This window comes from Mastigoproctus giganteus, chromosome 1, assembly GCF_048544385.1.
Source record: "Mastigoproctus giganteus isolate SK-2022 chromosome 1, ASM4854438v1, whole genome shotgun sequence".
In the NCBI taxonomy this organism is placed as follows: Eukaryota; Metazoa; Arthropoda; class Arachnida; order Uropygi; family Thelyphonidae; genus Mastigoproctus; species Mastigoproctus giganteus.
Genome location: NC_143575.1, coordinates 221455256 through 221473385, shown reverse-complemented (window position 1 = coordinate 221473385; position 18130 = coordinate 221455256). Strand labels below are relative to the sequence as shown.

At 39.4% G+C, this 18130-nt stretch overlaps 1 protein-coding gene across 1 annotated transcript in view; it reads right to left on the bottom strand.

Annotated features, from left to right (window-relative positions):
* Usp32 (Ubiquitin specific protease 32) overlaps positions 1 to 18130 on the bottom strand; it is an 837997-nt gene that overhangs the window by 86973 nt on the left and 732894 nt on the right. Inside the window, exon 31 of the mRNA XM_090368859.1 lies at positions 8086 to 8277. Within this exon, the coding sequence (XP_090224985.1) occupies positions 8086 to 8277 (192 nt within the window). The remainder of the gene's footprint in view (positions 1 to 8085; positions 8278 to 18130) is intronic.

Sequence of the window (18130 nt, the reverse complement as noted above, 5' to 3'; positions counted from 1 at the left end):
AATGGCTGCACTTTACTTTTTTTTTACTTTTTTACAACCCATTCAAGGCCTTATACAGCTCAATTAGATCAACTCGCAGGTGCTTAGTCCAGGCACTGCAATTTGCAGAACTTAAGCCTTTCTTGGTAAGAGCACCCCTTTGTTCCCCTCACAAATCTTGTTGCGCTTCTTTGTATTCATTCTAGCAACTCTATTTCCTTCTTAAAATGAGGCCTCAGGACCTGTACAGTGTTCTGAAGGTATGGCCCTGACCACTGCCTTGTACAACGGGATAATCACCTCCTTGTCCCTGCTAGCAAAATTCCTATATATCATTGACAAGACTCCATGACCTGATCTGGCAGCCTGTTGCACTGTTTAGCGAACTTCAGATCTGAGTGCAAATTACGCCCAGGTATTTTTCATTCTCCACCGAGTGCAGTACCACACAGTTCATAAGTTTCTCTGGGGCTTAATTCTACCCATGTGCAGTACTTTGCATTTGTAAATGTTAAACTTCAGTTGCCACTTTTCAGCCCATTTGCCCAACTTTTCTAGATCCTGTTGCAGTAGTATACTGTCTTTACTGTCGTTAACAACCCTGCCAACTTTTATATCCTCTGAAAACTTGAACATTAAGCCTGATATACCTTCATTCATATCACTGATGAATACACAAAACAACAATGGGCCCAGCACCAAATCCTGGGGAACTCTCCTAGTAACGTTCCACGAAGAGCAGTTTCCATTGATTACCACTCTCTGTCGTCTCCCACTCAACCATCCCTTTATCCATTGCAACTTGCCCTTAATGCCATAGCAATCCAATTTGTACAGCAGTTTTCCCTGTGCAACAGTATCAAAAGCCTTCCTGAAATTAAAGTATATGATATCAAAATTATATTTTGCATCCAGTTCCTTTGTGATGACATCATAGTATCCAATCAAATTGGTCAGACAAGACCTCCTTTTAACAAACCCATGCTGTGTATTAACTATTACTGCAGCTTTGTCTAGATGATCCTGCAATGCTTCTTTAACCAGTGACTCCATTATTTTCTCCAGAACACAAGTTAAACTAACAGGTCTATAGTTACTTGTGTCACTCTTTGAATCCCCTTTGTGAATTGGGGACACATTTACACACCTCCAGTCCATGGGGGACTTCCCCTGAGTCTAATGACGCTCTCATAATTATGGCTAAGGGTTTGCTTACTTCCTTTGCTGCCTCCTTTAATATAACTAAATAGATCCCATCGACCTCACGTGCCTTCCTTACGTTTAACTTCAACAATCTCTTCTACTTTGCTCTCAGTTATTACAAAATCATTTAGCTCTCTATTAGAGTTTGATAAACTTCTGGCATTCCCCCCTTTGAATAACTCCTCACACATGAGGAGTTATTCAAGGCAGCACAATGCAAGGTCTTAACACTTATGGTTTGTTTAGTTTTTCCTTGAATTTTTTCAAACTATCCACTTCCAAAACAAAGGATGAAAGCTTGATCCAAAACTCAACCATGTTTTGGCTTAAAGCAAACTTCTGCACATCTATTCTGCAACTATTCTTCTCTAAGTTGAATTTATACCTCCTCATGTGCATAGTCTGAGCAAGAGGAAGAATCCCATCAGCACTGAGTTTTCTTAAGCCATTCAAAGCCTTATACACCTCAATTTGATCACCCTGCAGGGGCCTAATCTCCAGATACAGAGGTTCACATCTGGTGAGTATGAGCTTGGCACACCCAGGGTCCTGAGCTGGATATCATCATTCTTCTTTCTTCGTGATTCCCTTCGACTATCTTTATCTCTATCTCTATCTCTCTCTCTCTCTCTCTCAGGGTAACTCGGGAATTTTTTTTGGCTGGTGCAGCATAAGCCTCAGGCTTCCTTGCACCATGTAGCTATTAATAATAATAATAATAATAATACTGCAATTTGCAGAAATGAAGGCTTTGCTGGTAAAAGCACTCCCTTTGTTTCACTCAACAATCTCATTGCCCTTCTCTGTACCATCTCCACATCCTTCCTAAAATGAAGCCTCCATACCTGTATGCAGTACTCAAGATATGGCCTGCCCACTGCTGTATACAATAGGTTAATCACTTCTTCATACCTGCTCTGTTAGCAAAATTCCTGTATATCACTGACAAAACTCCGTGAGCTGTCCTGGCATAGACTGCACAATTACTCTCAGGTTATTTTCATTTTCCACGACACTGAGTGCAAGTATTAGCATTAGCATGGGCATGATGCAAGAAAGCGAGCTTAAACTTAAGCCTTACTTCGTAAGAGCACCCCCTTTGTTCCATTCACTAATCTTGTTGCCCTTCTCTGTACTCGTTCTAACAGCTTTGCATCCTTCTTAAAATGAGGCCTCCAAACCTGTATACAGTACTCAAGGTGTGGCCTGACCAATTGCCTTATACAAGGGGATAATCACCTCCTTATCCCTGCTAGAAAAATTCCTGTATATCATTTCTGCACCCATTCCAGCACATCTACATCCTTCCTAAAGTGAGACATTAGGACCTGTATAAAGTAATAAATACAGTTTATACCACCCTAAGTATAGTACCACACAGTTGATACATTACTCAGAAATTACTGCTACCCATATGCAGTACTTGTCAATGTTAAAGTTCAACTGCCTAATTTTTCTAAATCTTCGCAGCAGCATACCTTTATTACTGTCATTAACACACCGTGCTTACTTTTGCACCGTCTGCAAAGTTAGATCTCAGGCCTCATATGTCTTCACCAATATCATTAATAAATACTGAAAACAGCCCCAACGAAGAACTCTGAGACTCCACTAATAACATTAATCCACAAAGAGTGGTGTCAAATGTTAACTACTTTGTCTTCTTCCATTCAATCATCCCTTTATCCCTAGCAGTAACTTTCCCTTAATACCACAATGCTCCATTTGAACAGCAGTGTTTTATGTTCAACACTATCAAAGGCTTTCCTGAAATCTATATAATAACAAAATTATTCTTTGAGTCCAGTTCCTCTGTCACTGCATCATAGTATCCAATCAAATTGGTCAGACACTTAACAAACCCATGCTGTGACTGAAGTATAATTGCACTCCTGTCTAGATGGTTCTGCATTACTTCTTTAACCTGTGGCTCCATTATTTTCACTCCACCTTTAGCTTAACTTCTTCTATGCTAATAGAAGAAAGTTAAGCTAAAGGTGGAGTGAAAATAATGGCTCCATCTTTGTGAACTGGGAATACATTTTCTTTGCTGCCTCCTGTAATATAACTGGATAGATCCATTCTGCCCCAGGTGCCTTTTTTATGTTTAACTTCAACAATTTCCATTCCAGTTATCACAAAATCATTCAGCTCTCTGTTAGAGTTTGATAAACTTCAGGAATTTCACTTCTTAAAGAATTCCTCATGTGCGACTGTAGATTTAAAATACCTATTCAACCTGTCAGCAACCACAGCAGGATCATTAACAGTTAAACCATCGACATCAAGTAGACTAATGGGTTTCAACCCCCCTTCTTTCTACTGTTAATATAAGTAAAGAAGTCTCTCCTACTTTTCTTGGAATTCTTTCCAGAGACTTCCCATAATCTTCCTTGGCTTGCATAACCTCCTTTGTGACTTGATTGCAGACTAGTTTATATCTACCACAGGCTTCTGTATCAGGTGATACAGAAGCCTATGGTAGATAAAAAGAGATTTATGGTAGATTTATACGCATCCCATGCATTTTTCTTCTTTGCCACTTGTCTCAATAGTTCGTCAGATATTGATTTAGATCTAAGCCTTGAACTGTATTTCTTAGTTGGTATGAAAAGCCTAATAGCTTCTATGATTATTTCCCTGAATGCTTCCTATTTAGAAATTTGAGGATGGTAACATCCAGTGGCAAAGCCAGGGTGGGATTAGTAGGCACATATACCCACTGCTGCCGAAATCTGGTATTGTGGCACCTTTTAGCATTAGGCAATTAGTGCCTCTTTTTTTTGTGAATGTACCTGCTGACAAAAAATTTTGGCTATGCTACTGGTAACATCATCAGTTGGTTTTACTGTATAGAATTTAAAAACTGTCTGAGACCACTGGAGTCTCCTTTACAAAAGTAAAAACCCCTCCTTTTACCTTTGATGGTAGTTACATCTTTAAGTAAATCCCACATCAATACACTGCTGATAATCAGATCAAGAGAATTGCTCTTTCTTGTTGTCTCTGCAACACACTGCTGTAGAAAACAGTCATTCAATAATTCCCCAAAATTCTTGCTAGTCTGTGAGTGAACAAACCTACAAGATCCAGTCAATATCTGTAAAGTTAAAATCCCCCATTACAAGACATCTGATTTACTGCCCTATCTATTTCTCTGTAAAGTTGTTCATTGTACTCATCACAGTCATTTGACTGATAACACACTCCTACTCTTTATTTTTGCTTTCCCAGTGGTTATCTCACAACAAACTGATAAAATATTGCACTGGCTACTCATGTCAACTGGATGCACTACCTTTTATGTGCTTCTTAATTAAGAGCATAACCCTCCTCCTGTCCTGCCTGCCCTTTCTGTATACATTGTACTCCCCATATTGAAATTCTGAATATCTTACATCTAAGTGACAGGGATGCAGATAACTTATGCACTTAGTGTTAAATTAAAACTGTACAGAAGAAAGGGATTTGAGAGTTATGATACAGTCAGACATGAAGTTCTCTGAGCAGCATAGACAGGTGGCAAGGAAGGTTCATCTGTCCTATTGATGATTCATCGAACATTTCCCAGTAGAGTAGGGCGGTTATAATCCCACTGTTTAAAACAATTGTATGACCACACTTGGAACACTTCATTCAAGTATGAAGACCACACCTAAATAATAGATATTGAGCTTCCTGAAAGGGTTCAAAGATGGTAAGTTTGGAAAAACAGCGACTACATGAGAAAATATTTCTAAAAAATTTTAATATTTCTAATAAAGCTTAGTAACTAGGCACTTTAGAAGAGACCTAAATACAATGCTCTGAGAGGAGAAAGATATATTAATGAGGGCAAAAATTTCATTATTATTAATGATTCCAGAACCAGGGCCAAAAATTCAAATTATGGATGACAGATTTAGAGATCAGATTGCAGGACTTTAGCTGGTGAGTCACTGTTTATTGGAATGAGCTGCCTCCACAGGTGGTTGATGGTAACTGCTTTATTATTATTATTATTGCACTCATGCACTCCTGCTGGGCCAATCATGTTCAACATCTATATAAATGACATATTCGAAGTAATTAAGAACTCCTTTATAAAAATTTATGCAGATGATATAATCTTATATACAATAGGAAAGGACCTAACAAAAATGGCGAATGATTTACAACAGGATGCAATACATTTACAATCTTGGCTGCACGATAATAAATTAGCACTCAGCTTTGAAAAAACTAAATTTTTGGTAATAAGGCCTCCTCATCAAACCTTGGACATTCAACCCTCTATCAAATTGCACAAACATGATTGCCTACATGAACAGAATTTCCAGAATTGCGAACGTCAAACTGTGGAAGAAGTCCCAAATCATCGTTACCTTGGGTTATGGATCGACTACAGTCTAAGTTGGATAATGCATATAACAAACTTGTACAAAAAAATGAGATTTTATGTGTACTTTTTCTACTACATTAAGAATAAGTTAAATCTTAGAACAAAAGTAACCTTATATTATGCATTAGTGGACTCCCAACTCAATTATTTAGTAAATATATGGGCACGAGCAAATAAAACAGAAATAAGGGCAATAGACAACTTAATGAATAGGATTCTGAAACTTTTAATGGGGACAAACTCTTGGAATGACCTCAATAAGAGAAGGCAATTTTTGTTGAAACATAAAATATTGTATCCAGTTCAAAAACTGAAGTTAAATCTATTCTTAAAAAATCTTAACACTATTTTTGAAGAGTCGAATCTGCAAAGAAATGTCTCACATAATTTAAGGAACCCAAAAGCAATTACTTTGCCTCACCCTAGGATACTAAACAGATTTGGAGATAGGCACACAATGAATATAATAAACAACTTGTTGGCTAGCATTCATTTCAGGCTCAGGAGAAGTTATCCCATCTCCAAATTAAAATTCCTAATAAGAAAATTCTTGATACTCAATGACACAGTAGATTAGAATTGATATGTAGATAAACTACCTCTGTTTATAGTGTGGAATATACTATGTGTAGTGACTTCATAGTCTTTTCTGTAAGATAACAAATTTGTACAAAACTTGTAAAGGAAGAACTACAACTTGTTATCAAGAAATTTACTTTTCTTAACAAGTTCATTTATTGTAAACGAATTCTCTTAATAAATAAAATTGTATTGTATTGTATTGTATTGTATTATTATTATTATTATTAATAGTAGTAATAGTAGTGGCATATGATGCAAGATGCAAGCGGGTAAACTTATAAAGCATCAGCCAATTAAAAAAAAAACCTCCCATATTACCTGTCCATTGCTTCAATAATTTGTTTAGCTGTTCCTTTAATTTATTCAAATTACCCACTTCCACAACAACAGATGGAAGTTTGTTCCAACAATCAACCACACACTGGCTGAAGACAAACCTCCACCCATTTATCCTGCAATTGTCCTTCCTCTAATTTGAATTAATAGCTTTTCAAGTGTGTAGTCTGAGCAAGAGAATGCCATCAGGATTGAGTTTGCTCAATCCATTAAAAACCTTAAATATCTCAATCAGATCACCTAGCACATGCCTAGTCTACAGATTCTGCAATCTGTAGAAACTGAAGGCTTTCTTGGTAAGACCAACCTTTCATTCCCTTCACCAATCACACTGCCCTTCTCTACATCCATTCCAGCAGATCTACATCTTTCCTAAAATGAGGCCTCAGACCTGTATGCAGTACTTGTGATGTGGCCTAACCATTGCCTTGTATGATGGGATAGTCACTTCCTTATTCCTGTTAGAAAAGTTCCTGTATATCATTGACAAAACCTTATAAGCAGTCCTGTCTGTATTGCTCAGAGAATTTCATATCTGACTGTACAATAATTGTTTCTGCTGCATGCCTTTTCTTGGTACTTCCACATGGGCGCTGCGTTTTAGGATTGGCTTCTATATTCCCCCCCCCTTCCCTTTCAAAACAGTTCAAACAGGTGCCACAACTAGTCAGCATCTGTTTATTGTTCAACTTCAAATTTACAGAACAAACTTTTCTTCTTCCTCATTTATTCCTTCAACTCCCATTTTCTGGAATTTCCCTTTGCAAGTATTTATTTTATAAAATTACAATCTACAAAATATCAATTCTAATGTCAACAAGTATTTTCTTTTGTCTTCTCAACCTTCAACTCAGGCATGGTTCTTAGTACTATAGGTTCTAACTACCTTTCGTGTTTGGGATTTTCATAAAAAAAAAATATATACATATATATATATATATATCATTTAATAACATTTCTCCACATTATAAATGTATAAATAAATATTTCGATACAAAGTACAGAAATGTTTGTTATTTGGTTTTTAGAAGCATTAGCAACTAAGGCCATACTGCTTCGGGGATAGGCGGTGGTCATTCCATGACTTTCCGCATCCTCCGTATTTGGTGGTCATGGGCTTGAACCTCGGTCTAATCAAGAAGCAGCAGTGCTTCTAATCAAGAAGCACTGCTGCTCCTGCCCAACTAGCTATGGAGGCACCAAGTACAGAAATATTTATCTATACATTTATAGCGTGGAATAACAATAATGGAGTGAAAAATGCTTCTGATGTTTTATAAAATTAAGTTTGTTATAACAAAATGAATTGTATTGTCATTTTTGATTAGATGCATATCTCCTTTCAGAAAAATTATGCAATTAAGCAAAATTTTTTAATAACTTCAAAATGATATATAAAGAACTCAAATAATGGCTGTTCAAATTATTTATACCACACTGAGATGTTATCATCATCTTTCAGATTTAAAGGCTTAAGCACTAAGTGATCTTTAGTATCATCATCTTAATAATAAATAATTGCATTTTAACAGTTCTTAAGAAAAAGTTAGTTACTGTAATTTAATTCTAGGAAACAGCAACAAAAAGTTTAACTGCTTTCTCACCAGTACAGGAGGCAACCTCCAGATTTGTAATTTTTTTGATGCTAGTTGATGCTGTTTGCATTTGGAACAATAATATTTCTCCTCTTCTCCAAGGTGTTCTTCTTTGGTAAAAGCTTCTAAACAATCATGAAGATTAATTGGTTCTGTTTGTTGTCGTCTTGTTTGTTCTACACTCTCATGGTCTGTAAAAACCTATATTAAAAGGGACAAAATATTTATTTCCCATTAAATTTGAATTCAGGATTATATTTACTTTAACTCTGATACTGTTATCACTAACACAATTTACTCAAAAACATTTTTTTCAATTTCCTGTGAATTATAACAAAATTACACAACTGATTATGAATGCAATGTGAAAAATGAATTTAATACATGTATTGTCACTTTCCATTTATTCCAAATGGGCATGCTCTTGTTCAAGTTATCCATCTATAGACTACAAGATGTTGTGATCATTGCATACACTTATTTTGACTTGGTTACCCAATATTACAGCAAAATTATTTCAAAAATCAAATCAGCCAAAAAAAAAACTTTTGGCTTTTGTAAGCCCTTATATGCTATGTCTACAATTTATCTGCTTTACCAGTCTTCACATGTTCCTGCAACTAAAGACCAGAGAGAGTTGCAGAATAGATTTGCAGAAATTTGCCTTTAGCCAGTGGTTGATTGATGGAAAAAGTTTCCATTTGTTGTTGTGGAAGGTGATAGCTTAAATAGATTAAAGGAAGAACTGGACAAACTTATGGAGCGAATGGATAGGTGAAATGGGAAGTTTTTTTTTTTTTTTTTTTTTGCTGATGCTGTATAAGCTTGATTTCTTGAATCATGTGCCACTACTAATGCTAAAGTTCTAAATTGACATTCAACTTATCATTGCTCCTGAAGAAATCAGTTTCCAGTGTCTCTTGAATGAATAATAAACTCACTTATATATTCATAAAACAATAAAACCTCTAACCCTTTCCAGATTGAGTTTCCCAAGTATGTCTGAGCTCGAACAGTCAGTTTCTCCTCGCCGGTGAAAGGTTCTATCATGAGTGAGAGAGAGAGAGAGAGAGAGAGAGAGAGAGAGAGAGAGAGAGAGAGAGAGAGAGATTTTCCCCCAATAAATTTTGAAAATTCATAAAAATGTAAACTGTGTAGTCAAGGATTTGGTTTGGTTTGGTTTTTTATGGCGCATTGGCAGCTAAGGCCATAATGCGCCAAGACAAATTTAAAATCTTATTAAACATTTTGGTAGCAAAGGCTACCACGTCAAACAATTAATTATTATGTTTAAAGAGGTATAAAAGTAAAAGCATAAAACTTAGATCTTTGTATAAACATTAATAAATTGTAAAAAGTTAAAAACGTCAGACATATTGTCTCTGTCACATATTATCTGACTGAGTGTAAATGGCTCAGTCAAATTATTAAAATCAGTAAAATACAAGCGTCGTGCTTCAATAAAAACAGGACATTCTACAAAAATGTGATTGACGGTTAAAATTACGTTACATATCTCGCACATAGGTGGGTCATCCGCCCTCAGCAAGTAGGAATGCGTTAGATGACTATGACCTATGCGGAGCCGAGCAAGAACAACTTCCTCTCTTCGGTCCCTGCGTAGACTGGACTGCCATTGCGCAATTACAGGCTTAATACGATGTAATTTATTTGTGGCCTGTCCGTGCCAAGAATCTTGTCATTGGGAGAGTAATTTAGAACGTATTATTTGCCTGTAGTCTGTATAAGGGACTGACAAACAATGATTATCCAGGGAAATGGCTGATTTAGCAGCGGCATCAGCCGATTCATTTCCCCGGATCCCAATGTGGCTTGGGATCCAGCAAAAGCGAATATCATAATCCAATTCTATGAGAGAAAAAAGAATCTGCCAGATCCTGGACAGGATCGGATGAGGGTTAAAACTCACCGATACCAGAGCCTGTAACGCGCTTGATGAATCACAATAAATCATATACCTCTGGTAGTCGCGATTTTTAATGTGATCTAGGGCTGATTGTATTGCATGCAACTCAGCAGTATAGATGCTAGTTTCTTGTGGGATCTTATAGGATAATGTTTTGTGAGGGAGCACAACAGCAGATCCCACATGACATTCTAACTTTGAGCCATCTGTATAGATTGGCAGAAAGTCAGAATACTGCTGTCTATGTGATGCAAAGAGTTGCTGGTAGACAGATGGCGGTGTCGTAGCCTTCTCCCAGATCTTAAGGGAGAAGTCGAAGGTTGGAAAATAAGCATGCCAGGGTGGAAAGAATTGCCTTGGTGACTGGGCAACGTTGTCTACCGACAAGTTGAGCTCATTCAGCAGCCCTTGAATGCGAATACCAAAAGGTTTGTTGGCAGTCCGACGGGTGTTGTAGAGGTTTTCCCAGCGCGGCTCAAAAACGGATGGCCACGTGGGATGATTGTGCAGGGATTTTAATTTGAAGGCGTACTGTAAGGACAACTGCTTACGTCGAAGAGACAGAGATGGTTCATTTGCTTCAACATGGACAGGAGATGTGCGAAATGCTCCAGTGGCTGTCCGGATGGCTTGATGGTGGATTGGATCTAACCACCGAAGTGCACTATCTCTAGCAGAACCATAAACCTGAGACCCATAGTCGAGTTTGGAACGGACAAGTGCTCGGTAAAGGCGAAGAAGGGTAGAACGATCTGCGCCCCATGAAGTTGATGAAAGGGCACGAAGGATGTTAAGCCCTTTGACACATCTTGTCCTCAGCTGACGAATGTGTTGTAAAAATGTCAGCTTTTTGTCGAAAATAAGTCCAAGGAATTTGAATTCTGCTACAACTGGGATGTTATTTTGCCCAAGCCTTAATTCTGGGTCAGGATGAAGATTACGTTTGCGACAGTAGTGTACACAAACGGTCTTCTGTGATGAAAATCTGAACCCATTAGCCAAAGACCAAGCTGTGAGACGATCAATGGTTTTCTGCAGTTGCCTTTCAATGACCCTCATATTGCATGAATTGCAAAATATAGCAAAGTCGTCTACATAGAGGGCATTGTTTACAGTGGGTGGAAGTTGTTCTGTGATAGAGTTTATTTTGATTGCGAAAAGCGTAACACTTAGAACGGATCCTTGTGGGACTCCCTCTTCCTGAGAGAAAACTCGAGAGAGGGTGGATCCTAAACGGACTTGAAACTGGCAATTCGAAAGAAAGTTTTTAATAAAAACAGGAAGGTTACCTCTAAGACCAAAGTTATAGAGGTCTTTTAAAATTCCAAATCGCCAGGCTGTGTCGTACGCTTTTTCAATATCAAAGAAAACTGCTACCAAATGCTCGGATTTAATAAAAGCATCACGAATGGACGTTTCCAATCGGATTAAATGATCCAGAGTGGATCTATTTCTTCGGAAGCCGCACTGTGTCCTGGAAAGCAGACCATTTGTTTCTAAATACCATACGAGGCGTGCATTAACCATTCTTTCCAGGACTTTGCACAAACAGCTTGTCAGAGCAATAGGACGATAATTACTTGGATTGCTAGGATACTTTCCTGGTTTTGGGAAGGCAAGAACGATTGCTTTCCGCCAGGAGTCCGGAAATTGTTTATTAAGAAAAATTCTGTTAAACAGAATTAAAAGGTGATCCTTACATTGTGGTGTGAGGTGTTTTACCATTTCATAGTGGATGTCATCGGGCCCCACAGCACTTGCGTGCGTGAGAAAGAGTGCAGCATTTAACTCCTCCTGTGAAAAGGGCTTGTTATATGATTCAAGCCCTTTTGAATAGAAGTTCAGGGGGTTTTCTCATTTTTCTCTTTCAGGGCCAAAAACTCTGCGGGAAAAGATGTTATTGCAGATATTTTTGCAAATGTTTCCCCTAGAGTATTTGCTACTGCAGTTCGATCTGCAATTGGACATCCATTATGCTCGAGGATCACAGAAGGGCATGGTGGATATTTTCCCTTCATTTTCCGGATCTTATCCCAGACTACTTTTGAGCTAGCAGCCTGAGTTATGGAAGATGTAAAACGAATCCAAGATTTCCTTTGGCTCTGACGTCGTACATAACGCGCTTTCGCACGCGCACGTTTAAATGTTATTAAATTTTCAGTTGTGGGATATCGTCGGAATATCCCCCAGGCTTTGTTTTGTGCTTTTTTTGCTGCTGTGCATTCGGAATTCCACCAAGGTTTCGGAAATAGTGGGAACCGGCTAGATGATTTTGGGATTGCAATTGCAGCTGCTTGGACAATTGTTTCTGTGACGTACACGACTGCATCATTGATTGGCACCTGACTGACTGTAGCGATGTCAAGATTTGCCAGATGTTGAAAGGCATTCCAGTCAGCCTGATCAAGCTTCCACCGCGGTAAACTAAATGGAAGACACGGTCTACCACTAGTTAGGGTGATTATCACGGGGAAGATCGCTTCCATATGGGTTCTCCTCTACCTCCCAAGCAAGTGAAGGAAGGAGAGAAGGGGTGCAGATAGAAAGATCAATGGCAGAGAAAGTTCGGGTAGGCATGTGGAAGAAGGTGTTTGTTCCCACATTTAGGAGGGAGAGATCATTGTCAGTGAGCATATGCTCTATGACTCGTCCCCTTCCATTGATGTCAGCACTACCCCACAGAGTGTTATGTCCATTGAAATCCCCAAGAATTAAACAAGGGGAAGGCAATTGCATGATAAGATCATCAAGGTCTTTCTGGGGGATGTCAATCCCAGGTGGCAAATAAACAGAGCAGACAGTTAATAAGAACCCCACTGTAAGGCGAATTGCTACAGCTTCAATGCTAGTTGTAAGCTGCAAAGGCTGAAATGGGATCTGGTTGCCGACGAGGATTGCGACTCCTCCGTGGGCAGGACCATCCACAATTCTATCCTTACGAATGATGGTAATGTTATGCATGGTGGGGTCATCATTTGCCTTTAAATAAGTCTCCTGTATGCAAAAGCAAACTGGTTTGTGCTTTTGCAGGAGTGCCTTGATGTCGTCAGTATTTTGCCGGAATCCACGACAATTCCACTGTAGGAATTTAGCCATTATTTGGACTTGGTGGGTCCATCAGGCGGCTTCCGAGGTGCTGAGGGCTTAATTTTGTCAGTCTTGGATTTGTCTTTCTTGGGGAAGTATGGACGCTGTCCTGTGTCCATTTCTTCCTCAGCGAAGAGTTCCAAAACTGACTCATCATGTACCTCCTTCTGCTCGACATCCATGTTTTCCTGGGTACTAGGTGTTACTTCCCCTTTCTTATTCTTTTCTTTTGCTTTTGTTACTTGTGGAGCATTAGGAGGTATCGATATAGGAGTGGCAGCTGATTGGTCCTTCTGTGCAGGTTTTTGGGAGCTTAAAAGATAACGTGCAATGGGAGTAAATGATTCTTTTGGAGGGACAGACATGTCCGTCTGAGTCCCAATCGAACATCTCCCTGCTACCTTCTCGGCGTAGGTAGGTTTTTTGATGTTAAGAGGTTTCACTGCTTTTCTTGCCTCCTGGTACGATATGTTTAGCTCTGCCTTCAGCCGTTGAATCTCTTTTTCTTCTTTCCACCTCTGGCATGCCCTTGAATAGGCCAGATGTTCTCCCTCACAGTTAATGCAGGTGGGTTTAGTGGCTGAACATGCTGTTGTTTCGTGGTCCTTTGCACCGCACCGGGCGCATGCAAGGACTCCACGGCAGGCCATTTGAGAATGTCCATACTTCTGACATTTAAAACACCGTAAAGGGTTCGGAACGTATGGACGTACTGGACAGTTGACGTATCCAGCTTTAATCTCATCAGGAGGTTTGGGAGAGTTAAAAGTCAGGATAACACTCCTGGTTTTAACAATTTTCGCATCCCTTCGCGCAGTGATTCTCTTGACGGCAGTAACTCCCTGTGGTTTTAGTTCGGAGCAGATTTCCTCCTCGGTGACGTCGAGAAGGTCCCACTCCGAAATGACACCTCTCGATGAATTTAGTGTTCTGTGTGGTGTCACTGTTATTGGTATACCTCCGATTGATGTTACTCGGAGTAGATGTTCAGACTGCCCGTCATTTTTTGTTTCAATCAAGAGGTCCCCAGAACGGAGCCGCTTAACTGACTTGGGTGTACCTGCTAACCCATCCAACCCTTTTTGTATAAAAAAGGGCGACATTTTACCAATCGGTGTTTCATTGGTGGAATGCATTATTAAGAACCTTGGGACAGGCCCTGATGGTAGTTCGGTTCGCTGCCTCTTTGTAGCAATAATGCTATCTGCCTCTCCGTCATTATTTTCAGATAGGGACCGGGTTGGGGCCCCTGAAGGAATACGTTTATCAGGATTCATGAAGTTATTTAAATTGTTCAGTGCCCGGGCTCCCCACCCACCACGGAGCCCAAAGGGACGCCCACTACTCGGCATGCAATAAATGCGCTCGGGAGTGGGACGCCAGGGCTACCCAGACACTATACCCGCACCGCCGCCAGCCTGAATCCTGTCCCTCGGACCATGAGGGTAGGGGCGTGGCATTGTCACGGTTGACCCTCGCAGGCGAGCCTACTAGCCGATTGATCCTAGCCGGGCCTTCCAGGACCACCCGTCTTGTCGAAGCAGGGGCCAAAGTGGTGTATTGAAGCTGGGCCCCTCAACCACCAGGATCCCCCTTTCCGAATTTCCACGGGTCGCAGCGCACGGCAAACACGCCGGATTCCATTGATGTAAGCCCGGAACCTAGGCTGTGGGCGTTGGATCCCAGTGATGCTAGTCTGGAAGTCCAGCAGCGTCACTGGGAGGTCCCCTCACCACGTACAGGTGCCCACGTCGAGGGGTAGTCAAGGAATGTTTTTAAATATTAAGGTGTTCTTATTTTGACTTGGTTACCCAATATTACAGCAAAATTATTTCAAAAATCAAATCAGCCAAAAAAAAAAAAAAAAAAACTTTTGGCTTTTGTAAGCCAAAATTGGACAACAGGGGCAATCTCCTCCAATTTAAGCTCATTATCATGCTTAGTTATTATAAACAGTTTACAATTATTTATTATTATTATTAGCTACGAGGTTAGGAAAGTTTAACGCCCACAATTCACCGCCAGCAATTAATCGCCAGCAGTTTATGGCCGCGTCAGTTTATTGCATAAACAATTTATAGCCTACAAATGATTGCTAGCATATTTTATCTCCAGGCAATACATATAATTTATATAAATTTATTGGTCATTTTAAATTGAAAATAAGGTTTTTCTATAGGTGTTATTTAAGAATTAAGTGCAGCTAAAAATGGAAGTTATATGCTAGGTATACATTTCCTAGAAATACATACCATTGCAGGTGCTTTAATTTAATTGCCTGTTATTTTCCAAAATTGGAATTAGGTAGGTACCTACTTAATCCCTTTTAACTTAAGTAGCATGTTTTAGGGGAGTGGGGATAGGGCGTGCCGATTAGGGAGGTACTTATATGTTTATAATCTCTTACAATCACAACATTTTCTTATTTTGAGTTTATTTTTCATCCTTTTGAGTTTGTACGCGCATCATGTTGGTGGAATTTTTGAAATCAGAAAAAGGAAAACCAAAATTGTGCTTTAGTGGACATTTGTTTTATAAAGACAGGCAAAATGAAACAAAAATTCATTGGAAGTGTCAAAATTAAAGAAAAACCAAATGTGCCGCTCGAGTTACTATGGTAGATAACAACATCGTTAAAACATGGAAGGAGCACAATCATTGTGGAGACGCAGCAGGAGTTGAGGCAGCACAACTTCTTGATACCATTCGAACTTATGCAGAAACAACAAATAATACGCCTCATAGTATTATTTCAAATGTTTCGAGAACCTGTAGCCAAGCAGCAGCCCCAAAGCTTCCAAGTGTAGATACAATGAAACGAACGATCTGAAATATAAGATATCGAAATTTTGATGGCCCAGTTCTTCCAACGCATCGTAGAGACAGTTTTTACAGAAGAATATAAAACATCATGCAATGGAGAATTGTTTCTACAATTTGATTCTGGACCCGAGGACAATCATATGTTAATTTTCAGTACGAAAAGAAATTTGCAGTTGTCAGTGCGAAGTGAACACTGTTATGCTGATGGGACTTTCAAAACTGTTCCCTTACTTTTTTATCAGCTGTATACGATACATGGATTCAAGGACAAAATATTGCTTCCATTAGTTTATGCATTATTGCCTAACAAGTCTGAGGAAACGTATGCATCTCTACTACAGCAGCTGAAAGTATTGGAACCGGCTAGGTCCCCGCAATCAATAACTATAGATTTTGAGATGGCGATGATGAATGCTTGCAGAAGAGTTTTTCCTGACGTTTCGCAACGGGGTTGTTTTTGCCACTTTTCACAATGTATTTTTCATTCCATTCAGAATAATGGATTGAAACAATGTTATGAAACTGATGCTAATTTTGCTTTAAATATGTGAATTTTGGCAGCAATTGCATTTGTGCCCACTCCTATTGTGAAGGTCCTTTTTGAACATTTGTATGGAAATGGTGTTTTTCCTCCAGAATTGCAAGAAGTTGTTGATTATTTTGAGGATACATGGATAGGACGCCCAACCAGACGACATCTTCATCGACCATCAAAGTATTCCCATGAAATGTGGAACGTACACTAGCTTGTTCTTGAAGGATTACCAAGAATGAATAATTCTGTTGAAGGGTGGCATAGAAGATTCGAGGAACAAGACTGCTTATCATCCCAACATTTGGAAATTTATCGATTGCATTAAAAAAGAACAAAGTATTAATGATGTTAAGAAATACAGTATAATTCACTGAATGTATTTAATAACACAATAAATACAATAAGATACAGTAGAAGCTTTCGAGCCTCTTTATCAACTAATAGATTGAAATTTGAATACAACTGATACAGCTATGCGTGCAGTGAGCTGAGAGTGAAGTCACATTATTCATTCAAGCTGGTTTCCTATTGTTGTCGCAGTGTAAAATGGTTGTCTCCAGGATGGGGTGCATTCTCATGCCTTTGCAGCGGTTTATGGCCTTCGGATTGTTCAATGTATTAAGTTATCTGTTTTTTTTTTAGGAGCATTAACAACTAAGGCCATATTGCTCCGGAGATATGCGGTGATCATTCCCTTTCCACATCCTCCGTATCTGGTGGTCACGGGCTCGAAACCCGGTCTAATCAAGAAGCATGTGCTACGCACTGCTGCTCCTGCCCACCTGGCTACGGAGGCGCCAATATATTAAGTAACTCTAGCCATGCGCGGTGGCGAAAGTGTCGTGAGTGGTCCACTATTTTGAAGTCACGTTTGGGATCGAGATCGTGGTTGGTGGCCCAAAAATGCTCCGCGACTGCGGACTAGAGCAATGTAATATACCGCATCAACTGCAGAAACTGTGACAGCTGCTACATTGGTGAGACATCAAGGTCTTCAATATCGCCTTACGGAGAATGACAGAGATATCCGGCTTGGCAAAACTGACCAGTCCGCAGTCACGGAGCATTTTTGGGCTACCAACCACGATCTCGATCCCAAATGTGACTTCGAAATAGTGGACCACTCACGACACTTTCACCACTGCGCATGGCTAGAGTCACTTAATATATTGAACAATCCAAAGGCCATAAACTGCTGCAAAGGCATGAGAATGCATCCCATCCTGGAGACAACCATTTTACACCTCGACAACGCTGGAGTAAAACAGTGCATGTCCATGCGACAACAATAGGAAACCAGCCTGAATGAATAATGTGACTTCACTCTCAACTCACTGCACGCATAGCTATATCAGTTGTATTCAAATTTCAATCTATTAGTTGATAAAGAGGCTCGACAGCCTCAAAAGCTTCTACTGTATCTTATTGTATTTATTGTTATTAAATACATTCACTGGATTATACTGTATTTCTTACCATGGACCCCAGTACACCAGACCCTTTCGTGATAAAAGTATTAATGAAATGCACATTGAACAATATTTAAGTGGAAGTGATCCGGGCAACAAAAAAAAAAAAAAAAAAAAAAAAGTATCGCGATTGTGATGAACGAATTAAAAGGCTTGTTAGTGCATACGATGAATAGGGTGATATTGTTGATTATCTAAGAGGTATAGCGCATA